Source organism: Lissotriton vulgaris, chromosome 3_1, assembly GCF_964263255.1.
Source record: "Lissotriton vulgaris chromosome 3_1, aLisVul1.2, whole genome shotgun sequence".
In the NCBI taxonomy this organism is placed as follows: Eukaryota; Metazoa; Chordata; class Amphibia; order Caudata; family Salamandridae; genus Lissotriton; species Lissotriton vulgaris.
Genome location: NC_141689.1, coordinates 39,510,106 through 39,523,149, shown reverse-complemented (window position 1 = coordinate 39,523,149; position 13,044 = coordinate 39,510,106). Strand labels below are relative to the sequence as shown.

General features: G+C 46.9%; 1 protein-coding gene across 1 annotated transcript in view; it reads left to right on the top strand.

The window, feature by feature from the left end:
• Positions 1–13,044, top strand: part of LOC147725886 (long-chain-fatty-acid--CoA ligase ACSBG2-like) — a 276,579-nt gene that overhangs the window by 35,229 nt on the left and 228,306 nt on the right. Inside the window, exon 5 of the mRNA XM_086960031.1 lies at positions 4,501–4,581. Coding sequence (XP_086816157.1) covers positions 4,501–4,581 — 81 coding nt within the window. The remainder of the gene's footprint in view (positions 1–4,500; positions 4,582–13,044) is intronic.

The window sequence follows — 13,044 nt, the reverse complement described above, 5'->3', positions numbered from 1 at the left end:
CAAGTGTCAAAGTTTTCTTAAGTAGAGTCTCAAGGTCCTACTTCTTGACAAACACCACGACCACCGTCCCCTTCCTGCTTTGCTCCAGAACAGGCACCATGCATCTCTTTTACCCTGAACCTTCTTGTACATGTCTGGAGACAAAGGACTATTACATGCAAACACCTTGTTTCTTGTTTTTTTTTCAATATGTTCAAACAGCTGTGATGGCCTGAAGGTATAACAAGCATTGGAAATGCAATCAGTCTCACATGTGTTTGCGTTGAAGCTATTGGCATTGTAAATGGCAATGTATTTTTCGTATGTGTTTTGGAGTGTATGTATGTGGTGTGTAGTGGAACTATGTGATTGGATTAGTTAGTTGTGTAATTGTGTGGAGTTTAGTTGTGTGGAGTGGATTTGTGTACTGGTATTATATGGCATGGTCTGCTGTGGTAATATATGGGTAGCAATTTTGTGGCATTCAGTGTAGTGGTATTATGTGTAGTGGGATTGTGTGGAGTGTTAACTTGTACAATTTAATTATGTGGTGTGCAGTTGAATTTTGCGGCACCATGTGGAATTGTATGGTGTGGATTGAATTTATGTGGTTTCGTGTCATTGTGTTGTTGAGTTGTATTATGTGGTTTGGTGTTAACTTATGTTGTGTGGGCTGGAAATGTGTGGAGCTGAATTGTGTGGCATGGAACTTTGTGTATAGCTTTGCATTTTTGGTGACGGAAAAGAACAAATAGGTAGGAGCTCATCATCAGATCTATGAGTTTTAACAGAAAAGGAAAGAGTTGGAGCCATTGACATTGTGAATGTAAATGTCTCTTACTTATGTGTTAAGGATTGGAGTGGATGTATGTGGTGTGTACCAATTATGTGGGTTGGGTTGTATTTGTTAGTTGTGGGATTGTGTGGTGTGAAACTGTGGTGTGGATTGGTGTAGTGGAATTATGTGGTTTTGTGTGCAGTTGTATTTTGTGGATCGTAATTATGTATTTTTGAGTGTATTGGAATTATGTGGTGTGAGACTGTATGTAATGGAGTGTACGTTTTTTGGAATGGTATTTTGTGTTGTAGAGTGTTATGTAGTGGAGTCTAAAGAAGACATTGTGTACAATTGAATGACTCTTTTAAAAAAAGAATTATCAAATAATGTTCTTCTAGTTTTTTTTTGTCCTTGCAATGCTGGCAACCTCTTCCTGCCTGTTGTAATGCTTGTTTATTATAGCTTTTTTTTGTTATGCAGGGACATAAACAATAGGAGGGTGGAGATTGAGAAATAGTACGTGAATTACAACACAAGCGGTGGGCAGACACTAGGAGAGAATCAACAGTTGCCAGATTCTGAGGTCACACTGAGGTGGTGCTTAGTAATGCTGAAGTTGTGCTGAGGTGGTGGTTTAATGGTACAGATGTGATGCTCAGGTGATGCTGAATGAAACTCAGGTAGTGATAAGTGATGCTGAGGTAGTTGTTTGCTGAAGTGGAGGTGAAACTGAATGTTACTGAGGTGGTGCTGAGTGATGCTGAGTTGGTGCTGAGTGAAGTTGTGGCACTGAATCATGCTGAGGTGGTGGTGCAGCGCTGGTGCTGAGGTGGTGCTGTGTTGAGTTGATTCTCTGCTGATGCTGAGTTGCTGCCGAGGTGGTGGTGTTGCACTGATGCAGGAATGGTGCTGTGCTGTGCTGGTACTGAGGTGGTGCTGCGCTGATGCTGAGTTGGTGGTGAACTGATGAGGAGGTGATGCTGAGATGATAATGAGGTGGTGCTGAATAATGCTGAGGGGGTGCTGAGTAGGGCTGAGGTGGTGATGCTGCGCTCAATCTGAGGTGGTGATGAGCTGGTTCTCAGGTGGTGCTGGGTGATGCATTGGTGCTGTGCTGAGGTAATGCTGCACTGATGTTTAAGTGGTGTTGGATTGGCGATGAGTTGCTGCAAAGGTGAGGCTGCTTTGGTGCTGTACTGGTGGTGATGCACTCATGCAGAGATACTGCTGTGCTACTGCTGAGGTGGTATAGCACTAGTGCTGAGGAGGTGCTGAGTCATGCTGAGGTGGTGCTTCAAAAGTGATGCTCAGGTTGTGCTGAGCTGGTGCTCATTTGGTGCTAAGTGATGCTGACGTGGTGTTGTGCTGAAGTGGCGGTGCACTGATGTGGATATGGTGCAATGCAAATGCAGAGGTGGTGCTGTGCTAATGAAGTTGGTGGTGCACTGATGAGGAGGTGGTGCTGAGTGATATTGAGGTCGTGCTGAGTGATATTGAGGTGGTGCTGACTGATGCTGTGGTGGTGCTGAGTGATGATGAGTGGTGTTGAGTTATGCTGAGGTGGCGGTGCTGCGCTGGTGCTGAAGATGTGCGGAGTGATGTTGAGTTTGTGTTGTGCTAATGCTGAGATGGTGCTGTGCTGATGATGATGTGGTGCTGCGCAGGTGCTGAGTTGGTGGTGAACTGAGGAGGTAGTGCTGTGCTGATGCCAAGATGGTGTTGCGCTGATGAGGAGGTAGTGCTGTGCTGATGCTGAGATGGGGCTTTGCTGATGCTGAGGTGGTGGTGTTCAGCGGGTGCTGTGATAATGAGTAGATGGGGCTGGTGCTGCACTGATGCTGAGTTGGTGCTGCACTGGTGGTGGCTCACTGATGAGGAGATGGTGTTGTGTTGGTGTTGATGTGCTGATGCTGAGGTGGTGCTGAGTGATGCTGAGGTGGTAGTGCTGCACTGTTTCTGAGGTGGTGCTTAGCTGGTGATCAGGGGGTGCTGAGTGATGTTGAGTGGGTGCTGTGCTGAGGTTGTTGTGCGTTGATGCTGAGGTGGGGCTCCGTTGGTGGGGGTGCACAGATGCTGAAATAGTGCTGTCCAGTGCTAATGTTAAGGGGGTGCTGCTCTGATGCTGAGTTGGTGCTGCACTGGTGGCACACTGATGAGGTGGTGGTGCTGTGCTGATGCTGAGACGGTGCTCAGCAGATGTTGATGTAAGGCTGGGTGATGCAGATTCTCTCACCACTACCCTTTAATAGTGTCCCTTAAGGCTCCATAACCACTAATGCTCAGATGCATTTAATTAGTTATGAAGCACCACACATACCAGTGTAGGGTGTCAGAGCACTTTGCATCACACACAAATTACACAGATAATCAATCATAAGTGTAAAATTTGTGTAAAGGAAATGTTATATAATACAGAGGACTACAGGGTGTAGGAGACACAAGTCATGCATATTGGTAGGCAGCATTGCTAAAGAGTGCTTGGGCCCCAGAAGCACAAACTCAGAATTGAAAACAGAATTCCATAGTTGGGGATTGTCTTAAATAAAAATAATCGATTTCCATCCAGATGATCCCCTTTTGCAACTTTAATATCTCCTCTAATATTTGCTTTACAGTGCATGCAGTTCTTTGATGACAGTTAGACAGCTAGAAAGCACGGATGGCTGCTGCTGGCTTCAGACGGACAGGAAGGACAAGATGTGAATACTGCAATAAAATATAAGCAGTTACGTCCGAGCACCCACAGCGTAACAAGAGGTTTAAAACATGATAAAATAGTCCCCCCCATGAGCAGTTCAACAGAACAAAGTGTAATGATATTGTACTAAGTCCATGCTCCTTGGAGGAAAAAGAAAGGACAAGGAAGCAGGACTGGCCAGTAGTTAGCCAGGCTTTTAAAGGACATTGAAACAAACAAATGAGAAGCAAGGAATGGCATTTGGCTCCCAGAGATATATGTATATTAAAGTATACAAGAGGTTGTACGCTTACGCTCAAACTAAAAAAAGATGTACAACATTCTTGGGAATTCTGTTTCCAGAAGCTCATTTTGCAAGCCAAGCCTGATTAATGACTCTCTTCTTGCCTTTGACACTTCCTTTGACTCCAGCCCTTGGGTATGTCTTTAATAGATGTGTGCTAACCTGCTTGTATTAGGGTCACAGCACCACTGAATATCTGTAGACAACTAGTACCGAACACTGACTTTCACAGAGAGGGCAGAACAAGCCTCTTTAGGAGGTGCTGGGACTGTGAAGAGGAAGGGCCCTAGCACTTCAACACTGGAGGAAATAATAAAGTGCTACAGGATTGTCAGTAAGTGCTGGAAGCAGCAGGTCTCTACCCTCAAGATGCTACTGCTTCCTGCTAAGAACCTTCAGAGGTCCAACCAGATGAGGCTTGAATAATGAGTGAGACCAAAGTGCTGAAGCTGTCCCAAAACTTGGAGCCACTGGGTATCTCAGAGGCTATCAGAAAGTCTAGACCAAGTGTGAATTTCAAACTTAGCCTATAACCCTTACATACAAGGGCCTGACAGGGTTTGGATCAGTACAGAATGTGTCCAATTCACATACAGCCCTAAGTATTCCCTGTTTGGATGTAAACTGTGTATTTTGCACTCAAAACTAGTGCCTTTACTGTGATAAGTAGTAGAAGCTTAGGGCTTGATCTTGGTGTTTTTTGAATTATAGGTCATGTGTGTAATAATTGAGTTGTTTTGGTTTCCTTTGTGCTGAGTTTAGGTCCAGGACCAGCTGCCTCATCTGAAGGCCATCATACAATACAATGATGAGCTGAAGGAGAAGAGACCCAACCTCTACACGGTGAGGATCTCCCACTGTTCTTGGACATGTCTCCCTCTCTACCACTGTCACACAAGGTTACAAATCCCTATATGCCCTCCTATTAAGACTGGGAAAAGCCACATATTTTTCCCATGCTTTGGTAGCAACTAATGGCACTTTCCTTTTTACCTAAGTCCCACCTTTTGTTAAAACGTCTTGTGAGATACTGACAGGAGACTGGTTCGAGTATAAAAAGTGAGACATTTTATACTCAAACTAGGCTCCCATTGGTACCTGATGAGACTTTTTAAAATGAGATGTGAGGTTTTCGAAAGTTACGAAAAATGGTATTGTACATAATTTGGAGAAGTGTTATAAATATTCACGAAATGCAATATTTGAGAATTTCACAGATTTCGGGAGTATAATTAAATGTCTGCACAGGTCTACTTAATATAAGCTATTGATAGTGTTTTCAGTGTAATTTCTTACCCTAATGTGTCCTCTAATTGAATTTGGGCTTTCGGTGCAAAGCAGGGTAACTTCCAGCTCGGAGTTTTCTTCGATACTCTCCAACCTGCAAAACTGCCATTTTAACGCATCAGATTGCAGAAAGCGGGCAACTCCAGCACAGTCAAAAGCAGATGGCACCTCATGCCCTAACATTTCAGACTGACACTACCTACTCTCCGACTTACACCTCTGCAGACCTCTTCTGCTTTGAACTCTGACACTACCTACTCTCCAACTTATACCTCTACAGACAACGGTTCTCTTTGTTGATGGAGGTAACATCCAGAGGTTCTTTTGAAGCCATTTTAGGATGACAAAACATGTTGAGGCCATCTTTACGGCCTGCTGTCTCATGGTGAGATTTTCATCAATGAGGAAACCAAGGTTTCGGACAACCGCCACGGGCAGCGGGGTAGGTCCCATCTTGACGGGCCAATGGTGAGGGCCACAGAGGTCCTTCCCCTTCCCCAGTATCACCACCTCAGTTTTGTCACCGTTTAGCTTCAAGAGGTTTTTTTTCATCCAATCGGATACTCGGGTCAGTCCTATATTAAGTGCAGAAATGTCATTACTCGTTTTATTTGATAAAGAAAAGATGATTTGAGTGTCGTCAGCATAAGAATACAAACTAAGGCCAGCTTCTTCGATAAGTGTTGCAAGGGGTTTCACATAAACATTGAACAGGAGTGGACTAAGTATGGATCCCTGAGGGACTCCATGCGCTGAAGGACAAACTGTAGAAGAGGCAGAAGTAGAGAACACCTGAAAGGTGCGACCACTAAGGAAGGAAGCCAGCCAAGCCAGAGCCGATCCCTCAACTCCCAGGGAACGGAGGTTTTCAAACAGAATGGAGTGAGACACAGTGTCGAATGCCGCACTCAGATCTAATAAGATGAGGGCGCAAGTCTGACCCTGATCAACACTGTGTCGCAAACTCTCAGTGACCCCCAGGAGTGTGGTCTCGGTCGAATGGTGAGTTCTGAAACCTGACTGGGACGGATGGACAAATCCCGAGTTCTCTGCTAGGTGAGTAAGCTGCTCATTGATGTGCCTCTCCAGTATCTTAGAAAAGATGGGGAGCAGTGAGATGGGCGGGAAGTTGGAAAGATTGGCCACATCAGCTCCAGACTTCTTCAGTAGAGGGACAATCATGGCATGTTTCCACTCCTGTGGAACAGTAGATTTTAGTAATGACTGATTTAAGAGGTGCATTAACACGCGGCGTGGCTCAGCCTCAAGTTGTTTCAGTATTTTGGCCGGTAGGAGGTCGCGCGGGGAACCAGATTTAACACTGTTAAGGCAGGAGGAAAAAGAGATATCATCAAACAGTACCCAAGCAGTAAGTTTGTTTGATATCGTAGAAGGAGTCAATGGTTTTGGCACCAATTCAAACAGTGGCGAATCGTCAGAGTCATCAGAGTTAAGTGAACTATAAATGCGTTCCACTTTTGCAATGAAAAACTCAGCAATTGCATCACATTTGGCCTTATCAAGAGCGGGTGGGGGCGGTGCCTGATTTGCGCCCGTAAGATTTTTCACCACTGAAAAAAGGGTGCGAGGACAGTTTTGTGCAGTCGTGATCGTATTAACAATAAAAGCAGCTCTAGCCATTTTACAATGATGGTGATATTTCTTCAGATCTTCCTGGTATGCCTTTTTACAAGAAGGCGAATAGGAGCGCCTCCATCTCCTTTCCAAAGCCTTACAGCTGGATCTCATGCGTTTTAATTCCTCAGTAAACCAAGGAGCAGGAGAACGATGTGAAGAAGTAAGTTTGAGTGTCAAAGGAAGAGACTCATCAATGGCAGAAGTCAGCCAAGTAGATACTGCAGTGTTTGATTCGTCAACTGATGGCTTAATGACAGGCAAGGTGTCTATCAGATGCTTATTAAAACTTGAGATGTTAAGCTTACTCCAACGGCGAATATACTCTTTTTTACTACCATTTTGATAGATGGAGGAAAGCATCCTAGGAAGAGAGAAATGGACAGCAAAATGGTCGGACCATTCCAAGGGACGGGCAGGGGAAAGGCAGTCATATGAAAGGTTGGAGAGAACTGGATCCAGTAAGTGACCAGCGACATGGGTAGGCCCCCTATTATATAGGTGAATGTTGATGGATTCTAACTCCGATAAACACTGTTTGCTAACCTTACATTGCACATCCTCGAAATGTAAGTTTAGGTCGCCAAGAATAGCAAAATTTGCAGCATTCAAGGATATAGGGGCAATGGTATCTGCGAAGGAAGATACCCAGGTATTTGGATTGCCAGGAGGTCGATAAATCAATAGACCGGATAGGGTGAAATTAGGATTGATCGCTAGCCTGAAAAGTCCGGCTTCGCAGCCAACTAGCGGTAGGGCTTCAAATTTACAAGTATAGTTGGAGTTGAATATTATGGCAATGCCACCACCTATACCTTTTTCCCTATCCATCTTAACAATACTAAAGCCATCAGGGACGGCCATGGCGATGCCGGGGCCTGAGCTAGCATGAAGCCAGGTTTCAGTAAGAAACAAGGCGTCAGGATTTTCCTCCGTTAAGAAATCAAAGATGTTATCTTTATGCTTGGGGAGCGACCTACAATTTATGCTCCAAAAATTGAGTGTCTTGTTGGAGGAAAGCGATTTAAATACTCTCGATCCTCCCCTGGAATTTCCACGTTTATGTGCGGGTTTCATAGATTTACATGCCTTCATATTACACGTTCAGAAATTGCACTGTGAGCATCTGAAATTATTTTGTGGCAAAATACATTTAGGACAGAGTATCGAAGATACTCTCCCACATAGACCTGTGCAGATGTCTTCTGCTTTGAACTCTGACACTACATACTTTCCCACTTAGTCCTGTGCGTACCTCTTCTGCTTTGAACTCTGACACTACTTATTCTCCCACATAGACCTGTGCAGCCCTCATCTGCTTTGAACTCTGACACTACCTTCTTCGCGTGCATACCTCTTCTGCTTTGAATGCTGACACTAACTACTCTCCCACTTAGACCTGCGCCAACCTCTTCTGCTTTGAAATTTGACGCTACCTACTCTCCTGGGCAGACCGCTTCTGCTTTGAACTCTAACACTACCTACTCTCCCACTTAGACCTCTGAGGACCTCTTCTGCTTTGAACTCTGACACTAGCTACTCTCCCACTTAAATCCGTGCAGACGTCTTCTGCTTTGAACTGTGACACTACCTACTTTCCCAAATAGGCCTGAGCAGATCTCATCTGCTTTGAACTCTGACACTACCTACTCTCCTGTACAGACCTCTTCTGCTTTTCACTCTGACACTACCTACTCTCCCACTTAGACCGGTGCGTACCTCTTCTGCTTTGAACTCTGACACTACCTACTCTCCCACATAGACCTGTGCAGACGTCATCTGCTTTGAACTCTTACACTACCTACTCTCCCACTTAGACCTCTGAGGACCTCTTCTGCTTTGAACTCTGACACTAGCTACTCTCCCACTTAAATCCGTGCAGACGTCTTCTGCTTTGAACTGTGACACTACCTACTTTCCCACATAGGCCTGAGCAGATCTCATCTGCTTTGAACTCTGACACTACCTACTCTCCTGTGCAGACCTCTTCTGCTTTTCACTCTGACACTACCTACTCTCCCACTTAGACCGGTGCGTACCTCTTCTGCTTTGAACTCTGACACTACCTACTCTCCCACATAGACCTGTGCAGACGTCATCTGCTTTGAACTCTTACACTACCTACTCTCCCACTTAGACATGTGTAGACCTCTTCTGCTTTGAACTTTAAGATTGTCTTCCTCTGCCATAGTTGATCTTTCCAACAAAGTTTATTTTATATTTCTATATGAACAATCAATTTTCCTTTCCATTGTCAAACCTTAATACATTTTGGCATTGAAGTGTAAAGCATCACACTCACCACTCCATACAAACACTGCAATGTTTACCGAACAGTTTCTGCAATCAACCTTGAACATTACACCTGCAGAATGAACCCTGGCCTTTCCAAAGAAGACATACATGACCTCCTTGAAGGTTAGGCCTCTGAGCCATCTACTCCCAGTTCACATCCCTCTACAGGAAGGCGTGTCTGGACCACAGTAATCCAGATGGATCCTTTTAACAGTAAACTGAGACCCCAAGTCATCCATCCAGTGTTTGCTCCTAGTTATAAAATTATTAAATTCAACTTTCATCAGCATATACGTTATATACCACGCTCCTACTGACAGTTTGACTTTTATTGAGCTATGCCCTTTACAATTTAACAGCCGGGGCCCGTGCAGGTAAGAACGGTGGGCTCGCCGCTATTGCCACATTTCATATTAGTCATCTGTGTATCTGAATTGGCCCGCTGCTCGCCGCTATTGCTGCATTTGCTTTTTGGTCATTTTGCATATTGGTCGGTTTGCGCGTCTGCTCTCCCCCCTCCGCCTCCATTTTGTTTTTTGTTGTTTTCGACCTCGTGGACCCGCCCCGCCTCCCAGCTGAGACGCCCTCGCCCCTCCCCCCATCCATTTATGGCCAATGCCCCCACGCGCAGCGTCCACGCGCTACGTACACGCCGAAGGTGCGCCAAAGGTAAGCCCGTCTACGCCCGTCCGCGCCTGGACCGCGCCCAGCGCCAGACCCCCTGCCCCTCGCGCTCCCCAGCCCTCCCGCATTACCTATGATGCCACCTCCCTCCTAGCCCTGAACCCCGGCCGCGCCCCCAACTGCGTCCAAGCCGCTCCTGGACACACCCATGGACCATTCTCCTGCTACTCATGCAAATTCATCGGCACCGACAACACCTCCGCTACGACCACTCCACAGATTCCCGACCCCAACCACCTTCAATGCATCCTTCTCAACACCCGATCGGTGCACAGGCACGCCATTGACCTTTGGAACTTACTAGACTCCTTCTCTCCAGACGTCGCCTTCCTAACAGAAACATGGATGAACGCTTCCTCCGCACCAGACATCACCATTGCCATCCCTGAAGACTACAAGATCACCCGCAAAGACCGTACCACCCACACAGGAGGAGGAATCGCTATCGTTCATAAGAAATCTATCCGCATCTCAACCAGCTCTGACGCCAACCTCGCCAACTCCGAACACCTCCACTTCCAAATCCACATCGACCCCAAAACAACACTCAGAGGCACTCTCCTCTACAGACCACCAGGACCCCGCGCAAAATTCAGTGAAGACATCACGGACTTCATCACCCCACACGCGCTCCCCTCCAAAGACTACATCCTCCTGGGAGACCTCAACTTTCACCTCGAAAAGATCAACGACCGCAACACCGCCACCCTCTTAGACAACCTCGCCAACCTCGGACTTAAACAACTAGTCACTTCCCCCACCCACATCGCAGGCCACACACTCGACCCCATCTTCTCATCCAGCAATCATGTCTCTTTCAGCCACACTACGGATCTCCTATGGACCGACCACAGCTGCGTTCACTTCACCTACAACAAGCCGAAACCCATCAACCACTCCCAACCTACCCTTCAAAGAAACTGGAACAAAATCACCACGGACCAAATCTCCACATCGCTCCTTCGAAACTCCCCAGCCTTCTCTTCTAACGCCAACGAAGCCGCCGCCAACTTCTCCCTATGGTTATCCAACACCGCCGACACATTAGCCCCACTGAAAAAACGTCAAAGCAAACCTGGCAGCAAGAAAGCCTCTTGGTTCAACGATGATCTCAAGAAGTCCAAGAAACTCTGCCGCTCCCTTGAAAAGGCCTGGAAAAAAGACCCAACCACCTGCACCAAGGACGCCTTCAAAAGCGCCACCCGCACTCACCACCAACTAATCCGAAAAGCCAAGAAAACAGCATTCAAGGATCGAATTGACAACAACGCCCACAACAGCAAGGAACTTTTCAACATCGTCAAGGAATTTTCCAATCCCTCGGCCAACTCCAACGACATCACCCCTTCTCAAACCCTCTGCGACTCCCTAGCCTCATTCTTCCACAACAAGATTGCAGACATCCACAACAGCTTTGACAACCAACCCGGAAACCAACCCACCCCACCATCTGCTGACCATCTTCCCCCCGCGAACACCCTTAACGCCTGGAACCCAATCTCCACTGAGGACACCATCCGCCTGATGAACTCCATCCATTCAGGATCCCCCACAGACCCATGCCCTCACCACATCTTCAACAAAGCAGACTCCGTCATAGCACCGCACCTCCGAGACGTCATCAACTCTTCCTTCAACTCCGCTACCTTCCCAGAAGGCTGGAAACACGCTGAACTCACCGCCCTTCTGAAAAAACCAACAGCCGACCCCACCGAACTCAAAAATTACCACCCCATCTCGCTTCTTCCATTCCCGGCCAAAGTCATCGAGAAAGCCGTCAACAACCAGCTCGCCGCCTTCCTCGAAGCCAACAAATCCCTCGACCCCTCACAATCTGGCTTCCGAGCAAAACACAGCACTGAGACCGCCCTCATCGCAGCAACAGACGACATTCGTACTCTACTGGACAATGGAGACACAGTCGCCCTCATCCTCCTCGACCTCTCTGCAGCATTCGATACAGTCTGCCACAGCACCCTTCTACAACGCCTCAATAACATCGGAATCCAAGGAAAAGCACTTGAATGGATCACCTCATTCCTCACCGGAAGAACCCAGAGAGTCCGCCTTCCTCCATTCAAGTCAGAAGCCTCTGAACTCATATGCGGAGTACCTCAAGGATCCTCACTCAGCCCCACCCTCTTCAACGTATACATGAGCCCCCTCGCGGCCATCGCACGCCAACACAACCTCAACATCATCTCCTACGCGGACGACACTCAACTGATCCTCTCTCTCACCAACGACCCCAGCACCGCCAAAACTAACCTACACGAAGGAATGAAAGAAGTTGCCGAATGGATGAAACAAAGCCGTCTAAAACTGAACTCAGACAAAACAGAAGTCCTCATCTTAGGTACATCCCCCTCTGCTTGGGACGACTCCTGGTGGCCGGAAGCCCTCGGAAAAGCACCCATCCCGACAGACCACGCACGGAACCTTGGCGTCATCCTGGACTCTTCACTCTCAATGAACAGACAAGTCAGCGCCGTATCCTCTTCCTGCTTCAACATTCTTCGCATGCTCAGAAAAACATTTCGCTGGATCCCCTCCGAAACAAGGAAAACAGTCACCCACGCTCTGGTCACGAGCCGACTGGACTATGGTAACACCCTCTACGCAGGTACCACCGCCAAACTCCAGAAGAAACTCCAACGAATCCAAAACGCCTCAGCCAGGCTCATATTAGACATCCCACGCAACGAACACATTTCTGGTCACCTTAAAGACCTCCACTGGCTACCCGTCAATAAAAGGATCACTTTCCGACTGCTTACCCACGCACACAAATCACTCTACAACATCGGACCAGATTGCCTCAACTCTCGACTATCCTTCTACACCCCCTCCCGCCAACTACACTCTTCCAGCCAAGCCCTCGCCACTGTACCCCGCATCAGCAAGACCACCATGGGAGGCAGATCCTTTTCTTACCTGGCTGCTAAAACATGGAACTCACTCCCCGCTTACCATCGCCTCACCCAGAACCACCTAGCGTTCAGAAAGCAGCTTAAAACATGGATATTTGACAAATAATCTTCCTCCCCTCCCGAAGCGCCTTGAAACCCTCTGGGTATGTAGTGCGCTATACAAATTTCATGACTTGACTTGACTTGACTTGAAATCTATCAGAAACCCTAAGAACTAAGCCTGTTGAGCTTTTTCAACTGAATGTCTTTGAGTTAGGCCTCAAGAGCTTGGTAACATATTTGAGTGAGGTATGCCCTGCAAGTGGAATTGAAGCAACTCATGGCTGGGGTTAGAAACACGAACTTAATTGTCTTTGAGGTCCAACCTCACCAGACAGTCATAGTTCTGGATGTTCAGTCATCTTGGAGAAAGAGACTGATTCTCTCCAGGTTCAATTATTAGCAAATAGTTTATCCATAGAGAAGACTGAAAAGC